Source organism: Aricia agestis, chromosome Z (assembly GCF_905147365.1).
Source record: "Aricia agestis chromosome Z, ilAriAges1.1, whole genome shotgun sequence".
Classification (NCBI taxonomy): domain Eukaryota; kingdom Metazoa; phylum Arthropoda; class Insecta; order Lepidoptera; family Lycaenidae; genus Aricia; species Aricia agestis.
In genome coordinates this window covers 9,483,894-9,496,719 of record NC_056428.1, presented here as the reverse complement: position 1 = coordinate 9,496,719, position 12,826 = coordinate 9,483,894, and the positions used below count along the sequence as shown (strand labels likewise).

The 12,826-nt window shown below is 34.4% G+C and overlaps 1 protein-coding gene across 1 annotated transcript; it reads right to left on the bottom strand.

The window, feature by feature from the left end:
- Window positions 1–827: 827 nt before the first annotated feature.
- LOC121738311 (ecto-NOX disulfide-thiol exchanger 2-like) lies at window positions 828–8,844 on the bottom strand. Its single transcript, XM_042130286.1, has 10 exons — window positions 8,694–8,844; window positions 8,312–8,455; window positions 7,408–8,027; window positions 7,098–7,319; window positions 6,726–6,909; window positions 5,456–5,562; window positions 4,581–4,709; window positions 4,242–4,385; window positions 3,719–3,862; window positions 828–1,656 (listed from the first exon to the last, which is right to left on the bottom strand). The coding sequence occupies exons 1-10, from the start codon at window positions 8,698–8,700 to the stop codon at window positions 1,471–1,473; spliced, it is 1,887 nt and encodes a 628-aa protein (XP_041986220.1). The 5' UTR covers window positions 8,701–8,844; the 3' UTR covers window positions 828–1,470.
- Window positions 8,845–12,826: the final 3,982 nt, after the last annotated feature.

Genomic DNA, 12,826 nt, shown 5'->3' with positions numbered 1-12,826 from the left:
GCCTGACTGACCGAACGGTAGGTGTGACCTTTATCTATCGTGGTTACAGCTCTAGCTGTCGCAGATGCTGGGAAATCACTAATTTTGTATCTAAGCAATGTGTTCTTCAAAAAACCAAACAATCAAATGAGCTGAGCATACCTTGCACCCCGCTAAAACACCATTCTTATCAGGAACACTTACAACATCAATAATCGAAAAACATTATTAGGGCATAATTGCTATAAAAACCTGTCAACTTGCCAGTTTTGTTCAATATTTTATTTTTTGAATGAGCTTAGAAGCTATAAAAAAGGCTTTCAGATAGCCCGACCCACTTGAGTTCAAGTTTTGGCCCTTTTTACCTATGTTCCGCTAATTTTGCCAGTGTGTGTATAAACTAGCTATATATATATATATATATATATATATATATATATATATATATATATATATATACAAGAATTGCTCGTTAAAAGATATAAGATAAAATAAATATTGTATATGAAATTTTTATTGCTAGTCAACTTACAAATTAAAATATTTATTATACAGTTTACAGTTTTAACTAGACGCAAGTCGCAACTTACGGCTATTCAATATTTATGAATGAATGAATGAATGAATGAATGATGTAAAAGTAAACTTTTCAATGTAAATAAAATGCGAAAGTAGAAATATGGGTGCCAATGTGGTTAGAGAAAATAAATGCCATAATTTCATTTTGGACTAGTATCTCTGTTTATTATATTTACGAAAAATAGTATTATGTAAGTACTTAAATGAAAAATGTAGCCTACAAGTTTCTTTAGTTGTTATTATATATTTATATTACATAATATATTGTGTAATAATCTGGTCGTCAACATCGACATTCAACATTATTTAAATGTATGACAGCGACAGTCTTTTTGTAATTCATTGATTCATAAGATAAGTCCTAAGTTATAAAATGTTTTAGGAAAGTGCACAATGTTAATATTTTAACACATTGTATGTGCACAATGTTACAAAAAGACTGTCACCACTTATGCAGTGCCGTCAATATTTACAATATGAATTTTATGTAACCATGATTTCTTCTTTTTAACGACACTACGACCTTTGCCAACTAAGTTTAATGTTCAACAATTTTATGTTTTTCGCCAGATATTACGCCGTTACCACACCGATGCCGCGAAACGTGGAAATAATAAAGCTATAGAGCGAAAGGCAACATAAAATTGTTATTATTTTGGCATGTGAACCACCAAAAAAGGACAAGTTAACTCGGTCTTGACCCGCAACAAAATGAACCTGAATAAAATTATGACATACGGTAACTCAGCGTCGGTATCGCTTACAGCCAGTATTACATTACACTTTTTAGGTTCCCATATTTACAGAAGACCTTGTAGATGATTTTGGGGGCTTACTAAACTATGCTTCCCTAAATTAGCGTAAATGTCCCTGAATAGGCGGTGTAATACCAGCTAAAGGCCTTAATTATACTTATTTAGAATCGAAAGCAACAAAGAACCACCTAGTGTCGATATTGGCGCCGATGCCGGTGGTACGCGGCTGGAACACGTCCTTGTGTTTTTGCAGCACGGCGTGCACGCTCGCCTGCGTCGCGCCCTCCCATAGCGCACGCACGTACGACACCACGTAGTCGAGGGACGCGCCTTGCGGGTGTACCTGGGACGTTTAATGTTGGTTAATGTTTTATGTCAATTCAATTATCGTCGTGATCTAAGGATTGGTTTTGATGTAACGTGATTAACGGCCGTTCCCAATATTTGATCTATGTCTGGTTTTGCCCTACTAGAGATAGGAATAGCTCACAATTGACATAAAATATATGTCTCTAATGTCTAATCTGAGCTATTCCTATCTCTAGTAGGGCAAAACCAGAGATAGATCAAATATTGGGAATGGCCGTTAATTACATAGGTCCGCCTATGTATCTACCTATTAATCAACTTCTCTGTTAGTGTTATCTGAGAAGTTGATACAAAGGCAGATAGCGGATCTCAAAATTTAGTCAGGTTATGTCAAGGTCAGTCGGCAGATCACCACTAGCGTCCTACGCTTATAAATCAAAATCAAAAGTAACATCAGAAGATGGAAAAAAAACCGTCAAAGTAAAAGTCATCACAGTGCACATATAACAGACAAGGACAACTTCATATCAAATCACTTTATGAACTTCTATGCCATGTTTAACAGACTATATTCATATCAAATAAAATAATATAAATCAGGGGTTCCCAAACTGTGCGCCGCGACGCCCTGGTGCGCCGTGAGTCGTTCCTCCGTCATTTTCCGTAACCACAAATATTATAAAATAAAATTATAATATAAACTAGCTGTTGCCCGCGACTTCGTCCGCGTTAGTATAGTAGATCACGTCCCAAGTATTATTTATTGTACAAAAATATTCAATGTACAGCATTGACTTTCCTACGATTTTATTATATTATATAGATCTTCCGCGCGGCTTCGCTTGCGTCATTTAGGAATTTCACGCGACCGTACATTTTTCCGCAAAAAAATAGCCTTTGCCCCTTAACGTGGTCTATTCTTCATGTTTGCCAAATAACATAAAAATTGCTCCAGTATGGTCTTAAGAATCTTGTCTTAAGATAATAAGCAATAAGCAATTTCATATAATTTCCCCTGTTTTTTCCACATTTTCCTCTATTTCTTCGCTCCTATTAGTCGTAGAATAATAAAATATAGCCTATGGCCTTTCTCGATAAATGGGCTATCTAACACTGAAAGAATTTTTCAAATCGGACCAGTAGTTCCTGAGATTAGCGCGTTCAAACAAACAAACTAACAAACTGCAAAATTATAATATTAGTATAGATTATACAGAGCAGGCAGATGATTAAATTTTGGTTTATTATTATTTACTTGCTTAACCTAACTATAACACAGGTCAACAAAATCGAAAAAAAAATTGTTGCCTGCAAACTAATAGCAGTTTCTATAAGAGTTTCGTGTGCACGATATATGTTGCTATGAAGATTTCTTTCTATCAGCTTAGATTTTTAAGATATTTCATTCCAAAGTTTAAAAAATCTTGCATTTAAACCCATTTCAGAATCACATTGCAGTTGAAAGTATTCATTTTTATTAGTTTTGTAATATGTATGCCAGAGGGAGACACTTCTTATTGAGAATGTAACTTGTTTCAATGAGTTATGACTAATTTCCCCAATGTTATGACGGTTTTCAAAATGCTTTATCTAGCTCATACTACGTGGAGTAACAATTTTTGTATGAAAAAAGAAAGTTTAGTTTACAACTCTCTTTTAATAAAAAAATATAATATACAATTTAAATTGAGATCTAAATAATAGATATTGTGTATATTTACTAAACATATTTTATCAAAACTCATGAAAATAAATTATTTCAATAGTTGTAGAGTGATTCTGAAATAGACTAAAATTCGAGATTCTTGAAACTTTGGAATGAAATATCTTAAAAACCTGAGCTGATAGAAAGAAAATTTCTTAGAAACATGTGATCGGAACACAAAGTTCTTATACAGAAACAGCTTTTAGTTTTCAGGCACCAAATTTATTGTTGACCTGTGTAATCATTATGGGGTATGTATCTTTTTGGTAAAGTGGGACGCCGTGACAAAACATTGAGACATGTAAGTGCGCCGCAGGCTGAAAAAGATTGGGAACCCCTGACAAACAATTACAAAAATAAGTTTTTGTAAAGGAACCATTCAAGTACATACTTGTAAGAAGGCGGACATGACACCAATGAGTCTGGCCTCGCCGCAACCCGAGTCCACTTCCTCTTTGACTTCGGCCTTAGGCTCCATGTCATCGGGCAACGGCGGCGGCGGAGGCGGCTTCGCGATTGGTTGCGGCAGGGGCGGCTGAAAATACCAACAGTATTACTCATAAACTCTAGGCAGCAACTGGCAAAGTTTTAGCCACCAAGGGCCACAAGATGGCTAAATGAACTCAAGACGGTCCGCAATGGAATATCAACCTTAGAATTATTTTTGTTTATTTATAACTTCTTTGCAAAACATTGGCGGACCAAGGTTTGCAGATTGCTGCTCTAAAGCGTTGCTTGATTATAAAATTAAAATAATGTCATAAAATTGAATACAGCTTTCCAGTTTAGTTTTTGTGTGATTGTAAGATTGTGAGTCTTTTAGTGCCTCATAATCTAAATTTGGATCTACAACCTTAATTTTTGTTATAGTCGGCAGTTTTCAAAGAATTGCAACAGTATTTTTTAATACTTACGTTTTTATCCATAGCAGTTGTAAGAGCCTGGCGAGCTATAAACTGGGCTTTAAACTTTTCCATTTCCTTGTGGGAATCTGCCTTGATCACTTCGACTTCATTCTTATAAGCCTCCAATTGGAACTTAAGACTTTCGTTTGCAAGCTACAAATATTTGCAACAATGTTAATAAGTTAGGTAAGTACTTTATTCTGCGAAAACGATTTTCGCAGTATTTGCAGTATTTAAAAAAATGTGAAATGATTTTAAAATTGCAACATAATAATATGTAGAAGCAAAATCGGCAAAATCGCATGCAGGCAGAGTGCGAGCAAAAAGTATTATTTAATATTTAAATACCTTTAGCTGCTGCACCTCCTCATTATCAGTGTTATAATAGCCCATATTCGTGTTGCTGTTAAAGCCATTCATATCAGAATCTTCGTTAAGAAACTTCTCATTAAATTCATCCTTAAGAGACTGAAATTCCTGAAATCATAAGTAACATTAATAATATCATGAAAGTAAAATTGTGTGCCAAATAAAATAAAGAATATTTAAAATTGACATTGATTTACTTAATAATAAAATAAATACAAAAATTTAGTAACTATAATATTCTCTTATGTGTATATACGTAATTTAATATATATATATATATATATATATATATATATATATATATATATATATATATATATATATGTATATATATATATATATATATATATATATATATATACGCAGGTTAATACGCAAAAGAAAAATATAATATGAAACAGCTGTTTGTTTTCACAGCAATAATTTGCAGCCATAAATTTTTACTTTTAAGTATTGCAAAAAAATGTTGTTCTAACATTTTATATTTTGAATTTCTAAAATTTTGTGACTATTTAGAACAATGTTATAACAATAAACATAAAGTCGTTTCATAAGATTTGAAAATACCACGAAAAGTATAATTGTATTTGTGCACATAATGTTTGAACGTTTTATAGACGCAGACCCAGACTCTACGTATAAACACGCAAAATGTGCACGCACTTACGTATACACGAGTATCCACGGATTACCACACTTAAGAACGCTGCAGCCATGAGATTATTGAAACATACTCCCAATGGTTCACACGATGGAGCTCTGTGCCCAGCACGTTGGCGGTTGGTAAGTTCTAATCTCCTCAACACAGACACCTGCCGAAGGACTCGTTAGTGGCTAACTTTAGCTTGACCTACCTGCGTCATTTTCTGCCACGTCTCGATGTTCTTGCGCTGCGGCTTGGTGAAATGGTCCCATACTCGCTGATGTGTGGCTGCACTGAACACTTTCGCGACCTGTTCGACTGAGGTCACAAGTTATGTTAGGAGCACAGCAATACCGCTCGAGCAACATACCGTAATTTATTCGTGATCGCCCGCATCTTGGCGTGGATTTTACCAGTTTACCGTAATATTATAGGTCGAGACGGACAGAGACACGTTGGCTGCTTCGTCAATCTCTCGTTCGAGAGGAGAGTTAGGCTTGTAAAGTTTACAGATGATTTAGATTCTAGTCAAAATCATATGTAAACGTGGCTTACACTGTGCTTGTTAAAGCATGTATATAACTTACTAAATCAGCGTGTGCAGCACTTTTACGAATAAACTTGTAGACTGGCAGGAAACTGGCGACCATTTGTACATTATATTTTACCATAATTATGCACTTTATAGTATAGTAATAGCAGCTCATTTGTAACTTTTAAGTCCTGACATCAAATGAATATAACATAAATGAGAGGAAGTATAATAAAGTTGTATGTGATTTACTAAAACGATTTAGTCAAAAATTACCATTTAAGGAAGCAGGCAATAAATGCTTGAAATGTGATAAGCATTTAGCAATAATTATTGTAATAATTGACTTTTAAAAGTATATTGAAATGAATGTAAAAGGGTAGAAAAATCAATATTTAAAAACAATAATTAGTGAGTCAAAACCCACTGGCCCAAAGGCCAGACCTTCCTTATTTTATAAAAGCTAAAAGATTTTGCCCCTTGCTCTTGTATACTGATAAGTGTCAAGTAGCCTGTCGGCTGTCACTCTTTAAAATTATTTAGTAGCTATTCAAAACTTGTAAAGCTTGTGAAACCAATATTAACAGTAAAAAACTTAATATACTGCTAAACAAAACATTATATATTAGAAATAAGAGAGAGATAACAGTTTTGGTTCTGAATTATATTATCATAATAATAATTATTATGTAGTCTTCTACTATTATGTTCTGATTCACATTATTTATAAAACAAAATTAATATTCATGCGTGAAGATCATCGATAATACAAAATTTGCACAGTTGTTTTATATTACTTTTGTGCAAATGTGTTCCTACTAAGAGAAATATACATACAAACCTTATGATGAACAGATAACTAGAGCTTACCTTTTGTTGGTCCAGTCTGAGTGTTAGAGAGATTCTTTGGTATTTTGACTATTACCTCTGAATATGAAACATTACTTACGTTGGGTTATTATTTGCTGAATACTGTTTTTAACTCTCTCTCTGGTCTCTTGAAGTTCCTCTTCATGTTGAATTTTTTCACTGTACAGCCTTCTAATATGAGAGTTAGTAGCTTGGATCATTGAGTAGAATTGATTTGAGTTTTTTTTAGAACACTCTCCTCGTTCCAGCCATGAAATCAGTGTCTGAAAAGTTATTCTATATATATATATATATATTTTTTTTTTAATTTTGCCATGGCCAAAGGCAAAAAATGAAAATTTTAAGATTATGTCAATTGTACTTATAGCTTACATAAGTTGTGGTCTTAAATTACATGGGTAGTTAGATGCATAGGCTACGAAAAATAATAATTTAATCTTTATAAACTTACAGGTAGTGTATTTGCAAACTGATCTTCAGCTTTAATTTTCTCACAAAGCTGCACAATAGCTGCATTAGAAAAGGGCTGAATTCTGAGGGGTGACGGCGATCGGCGGCTATGACTTCGCCTAGATATTGCCTCTTGTTGAGCATTCAGCTCCTGCATTTGTTGTTGCTGCACACGTAGAGCTTGCCTTTGACGTCTTTCATATTCATTCTGGTCGTCTCTACTCTGAAAATTAATTTTTTTATCTATAATGATAAAAAAGTAGTAATTCATTTATAAAATATAAAAAATACTTAAATAAAAGATTACTTACCAGTGCATAGTCCACATGTATAAAGCCATTGCTAGCATGATTATCGTTGTCATCATCAACCTCATCTTTATCCTTGTCCTTGAGTTTTATTCTGTAACCTGATATGGCCATTGCAGCATCTACACAGTTCTCTCTATCGAACCTTATGTGACAAAAATTTTTTTTGGACAAACGCAGAACTTGTACTCTGCCATAGCGTTCAAATATTTCAGCCAATACTTTTTCTCTGATTTTATCTGGAAGACCGCTGACAAAAATAGTTCTGCAACCGGGTGGTTTTGGACGCTTTGGAGGTTGATGCGCATTGGGTAGGGGTGGTAATAGTTTGCTGTACTTAAGATTTATTTCCTTTTTCTCTTGTGGTAGTTCGGCCGGCATGTTCGGATACATTGCCATCATAGAAGGGTCCATCATAACACCTCCTATCATGGAAATGTCCATAGGTGTGCCGCTCGCTGCTATTGGCTGGGCTGCCATAGCACTCATATCCATTGCTGGTGGAGCCATAACCTCCATTCCAGTAGAAGCCATCATATCCATGCCACTTGCCATCATAGGACCTCCCATGAGTGTGTTAGGCATCATCATATTATACATACCCCCCATTATCATGTTTCCAGCTTAAAAAAAGTTATAGGTTATCAAAAAAGAGAAGACGCTGTACACAATTTTGAAATCACCTAAAAGCCTTATTAACCCATCAATCCCAAAGCGGCAGCCGGCTGCCGTATAACAAATGAAAATATATTGTATCTGTGATACCCACAATGGAGGTGTTGAATCAAGATAAAAATGTGCAAGGTGATATTATTTTTAAAGTGTATAATGTTAAACAATTAATATGTGTTTATGTTACCTTACAAAAACAACATTACATAATGTTTTAAAGAAAGGAAGGAATTACCTTGAGGATACATGTTGGCCATCATCATAGAATTCATAGCATTTGGCATAACCGAGAGGTCCTGCTTATTGTTCTCTGGATTACTGGCATCTCTTCGATTGTTACCATTACCTCTCATTGGAGATCGAGACCTGTCTCTTCTTCCTATAAAGTTAGAAAAAAGGTAACCAAACATGAAATGGCCGATGGTTATGTCTGTAATTAGAATGAGTTGATGAACACGGGGTTCGGCGATATAAGTAATATATTATCCCCAGATTAAATATTTCATTTTGCAATTCAAAGCGCAATATGTACTAAAACGATGATCAAGTATCATATTAGTACTGAACTAGTAGTGGAGTACAAAAGCTACATTAGGTACATTATTTTAATTTTTTACCTGCCATGTTGCAAATCCAAGTTCATTAATAAATTAAGTAAAAATTATTGTAAGTATATACAAGCACAATAGTCAATAATATGTATTAATTTTAGGAATTGAGGTTTTTGATATTTCCAGTTTCCACCAAATTTAACAAAAGACTTTTGAGTTTTCACCACAGAAATGGATATAGTTAAGCAGCCTCCACACGTTGGCCGTGTTTGCCGAACAGAAGAGGACGGCGCTATACTAAAAATAGAGATCGAATTATTTGCGTCCTTCTTTCTGGTATAGCGCCGTCCCCTTCTGTTCGGCAAACACGGCCAACGTGTGGAGGCTGCTTTAGAAACGCCATGTCGCTCCAATTTGTATGAACACGAGCGTCTCACTTTTTTCATACCTACTGTGACGTCACAAGAGCGCTTGTCAACGAATACTATACTCACAACAACACAAGGAGAGCTTTAGTGATGGGAATACCCGTACGCGCGGAATCGATTCGAAGGCATCGCCGCGCCCCGTCTCTTTTGCCACTTTAATAGGTATATCGATTTTTTAATCGATTATTATTCGAGTTAATATACAGAGGAATGATAAATCTAAAGATACGTGCTTGCCAGGACAGCTAGTTATATATCATATTATTCTAAACTAAATCACTAAACAGGAACATAAATACATATTACATAAAATATAATTACCGAGTCACAAAATATCCCAAAGCGAACATTATCATTCCTCTGTTTCATGTTCGAAAATCGATTAATTAGAATCGAGAATATGTACAACACTATTTGCTTCATTTGACAGAAAAATGAGCATATTGACTGTACCTCGAAACTAAGCGATGAGTGAAAGTATCGATTGTTTTATTTCCATTGCGCGCTCAATAGCGGACAAACAGAACGGGCTCTATAATTTTCTAACTAAAGCGGCAATGTATTACGAATCATGCGGTACACACGCAGTTACGTAGATTTCATGTTAAAAACTAGAACCACCCACGATTAACATTAAATAATTGATTTTAAAATAAAGGACACATGATTTAATAATAAAATTAGTTACTGATGAAAAGAAACGTATCCACTATTTAGACTAACGTTTCTAGTCGAATTTCCACAGTCCAATACGGCACAATTAGACATTTTTACAATTCCGATTGACGTCCAATTCCGATAACGATGGAGCGCAGACTAAAGAACAGACCTTCGAAATTTTGACATTGTACAACGTTTGGGAACGCGATGGCACGCGAAGTACATACACATGGCAGTTCTAACTATATCCATTTCTGTGGTTTTCACCTATGATATTCTATTATAAAAAAAGGGTTTTCTCCAAGAAGTTTACACAGGGTGTAAACTTCTTGGTTTTCTCCATAAAGTTACTTTATTACAGGGTGACCATATTTAAATTACAGATCCTGCCATACTTTGGTCAAAAAACTACCAAAACCTGCCAAAGCCTGTAGTAAAAAATGCCCAAATACTGACAAGTTTTTTACTGATGTTTTAAAGTATGAAAAAACCTATCTTATCGTATTATATGGGACGTTTACACTCAGCCTTTGCCACTGCTGTTGCCGCTGTCGGAAATATTGCCTCAAATACTTCTGCGGCATTATAGAGGCGAGTGGCGGAGTGGGTGGTCACACTCAGCCCTCATACTTTACGTAACGACTCGCAACGATGGCGGATATCGAAACTGTTGCGGCGACAGCATTATGTCTGCTGAGTATATATAACTATATGCGTATTTAAAAAAGAAATCAAAACATATCAAATCGAAGACGCCATCGTCGTAGTAAAAGGAAATTATGGATGAGGGAAATTCATAGAAATAGAACACTTTTAGTACTTTACTTTACATTTATTATTATTTATATTACTACATATTATTTACATTACTACAAATTCTACATGTTAAGTTGGCGCATGGACCAGTTACAAAAAATTAAATTAAAATTAACCATGCTTCATTTCTAAAAAAGATTTCTACAAAGGAACGTCTTGTAGCCTTTTAAGAAATAAACATTGTTTCAATTTTTATTTTTTTTTTGGCAAGTGAGCGAGAGAGCTGAATGTAAACACTCACTCGCGCTCGCGCTGTCCGTCCTTTTGACTTCCGCCCGAAAAACCGACACTCGAGGGAGCGCCGGGCAATGGCAGTGGCATGAGCAGTGGCAGCGCGAGTCACCTATTTAACTATTCACGCTGCCCACTTCCCTGTCCAACAGGGCTGAATGTAAAACATAACTCTACACATTAGTCAAAATCGGTGGCCTGGCCATTTATGATTACTGTGTATTTTAGTTTAGTTTAGTATTAAGTTCAAAGCCCTGGCGAATAACAAAATGGCCAAGCCACCGATTTTGACTAATGTGTAGAGTTTTTAGATTCTTCTCGTGCGGCTGACACATTATAATATTATTATCAAATATTTTACCGTGCTTTAGGGTAAAATTAAGGTTTTTAGATTTAGGGTTGAGTATGTAAGGTTAGAAACTTGGCTCTACATGAGATCTCACTACTTTTTGACACGACGAACTATAATGTTATGTTCTCATCTTGGCAACATTTTTACATGAAAATGTTTTTGGTGGGATTTCATTTCTTTTTGTAAGCTGGTTTACGTTGCTTTTTCTTTTGGTTCATTTTTAGGGTTCCGTACCCATAGGGTCCTACCATCCATAGAAACGGGACCCTATTACTGAGACTTCGATGTCTGTCCGTCTGTCTGTCTCCAGGCTGTAACTTAAGAACGGTAATAGCCAGAGAGTTGAAATTTTCACAGATTATGTATATCTGTTGCCGCTGTAACAACAAATACTAAAAACAAAATGAAATTTATATTTAAGGGGGGCTCCCAAACAACAAACGTGATTTTTTGGCCTTTTTTGCTCTATATAAATAACGGCAATAGGTAGGTACTTGATTTTTTCTCAAAGTCCTTAGTTATATGTCTACTTTAATATTTAATAATAATATTAAAATAAAATAAAAAATTAAGGGGGGTTCCCATACAAAAAACACAAATTTTTGCCTAATTTTGCTCTATAATGGTACGGATATAGGTTAAGTTGGGTTTGATGATTTTTATGTTGTTTCAGTACTAATATTATGTAACATACCAAATTTCAGCTTTCTAAGACTTCAGGAAGTACCCTAACAGTTTTGATGATCGGTGAGTCGTGACCAAATTGTGGATTCTTGGACACCTATAAAATCTAAAGTATAATAGCTACGATATTCAAAATTTGCGCATTTAATAACTATACCCATGTCATTATATCTTAAAAATTTCAACTATCTGGCATTATTCAAACCAAAGTTACGAGGCACAGTGTGATAAAAACCTCGATTTTGTTTCACAACGTTTTTCTTTCAAAATACTATAGTTGATAGCTATATAAACATTAGAGTAAAACTCCGAGATCGATATTCTTTGTAGTTATTTTTTTAAAGAGTGTCAAAGTTGGCGTTTTTCCGGGTAAAAAATTTGCATAAAAATTAATAGAAAAAAAACTAATCAAGTAACATTAATTTTGTTTATACCAATTAAACAAGCACTTAATACTTGACTTTTTCTCCGAATTTGGTTAACCTACTGTGATCAAGTAGGCAGATATTTATTTATTTAGTAATTTTAGTTATTTATTTGTTATTTCGCGATTAGATCGAATTAGAAAAAGTTTTAAGCATGAAATGATAGTGTGAGTAATCCTTTATCAATGTTATCAAAAATCACACTCTAATAACCCCTGTGTCAGAAGTAATATCCAATTCAATTTTTTTTTTATAAAAATTCGGATTTTTTCATACCTAGGGTTGTCACTAAAGTTGATATTTTATTTTCCCCGACTACATCAGAAGGTGATTACTGATTAGATACTGTTTGAGCATATAAAATCATTAATTTACGTCATATTTTTTCACTTTTTAGATTTTTTATTATTAGACCTACCTAAACGTGATCCTGATATTTTTTGTATAGGATATCGATTGCGAATTTGCGTATCAACCGGATAAATCATACAAGAGACCTTTAGTGACAACCTTAGGTACAAAAAATCCGAATTTTTATTAAAAAAAAATTTAAATACGATATAACTTCTGACACAGAGGTTATTAGAGTGTGATTTTTGATAA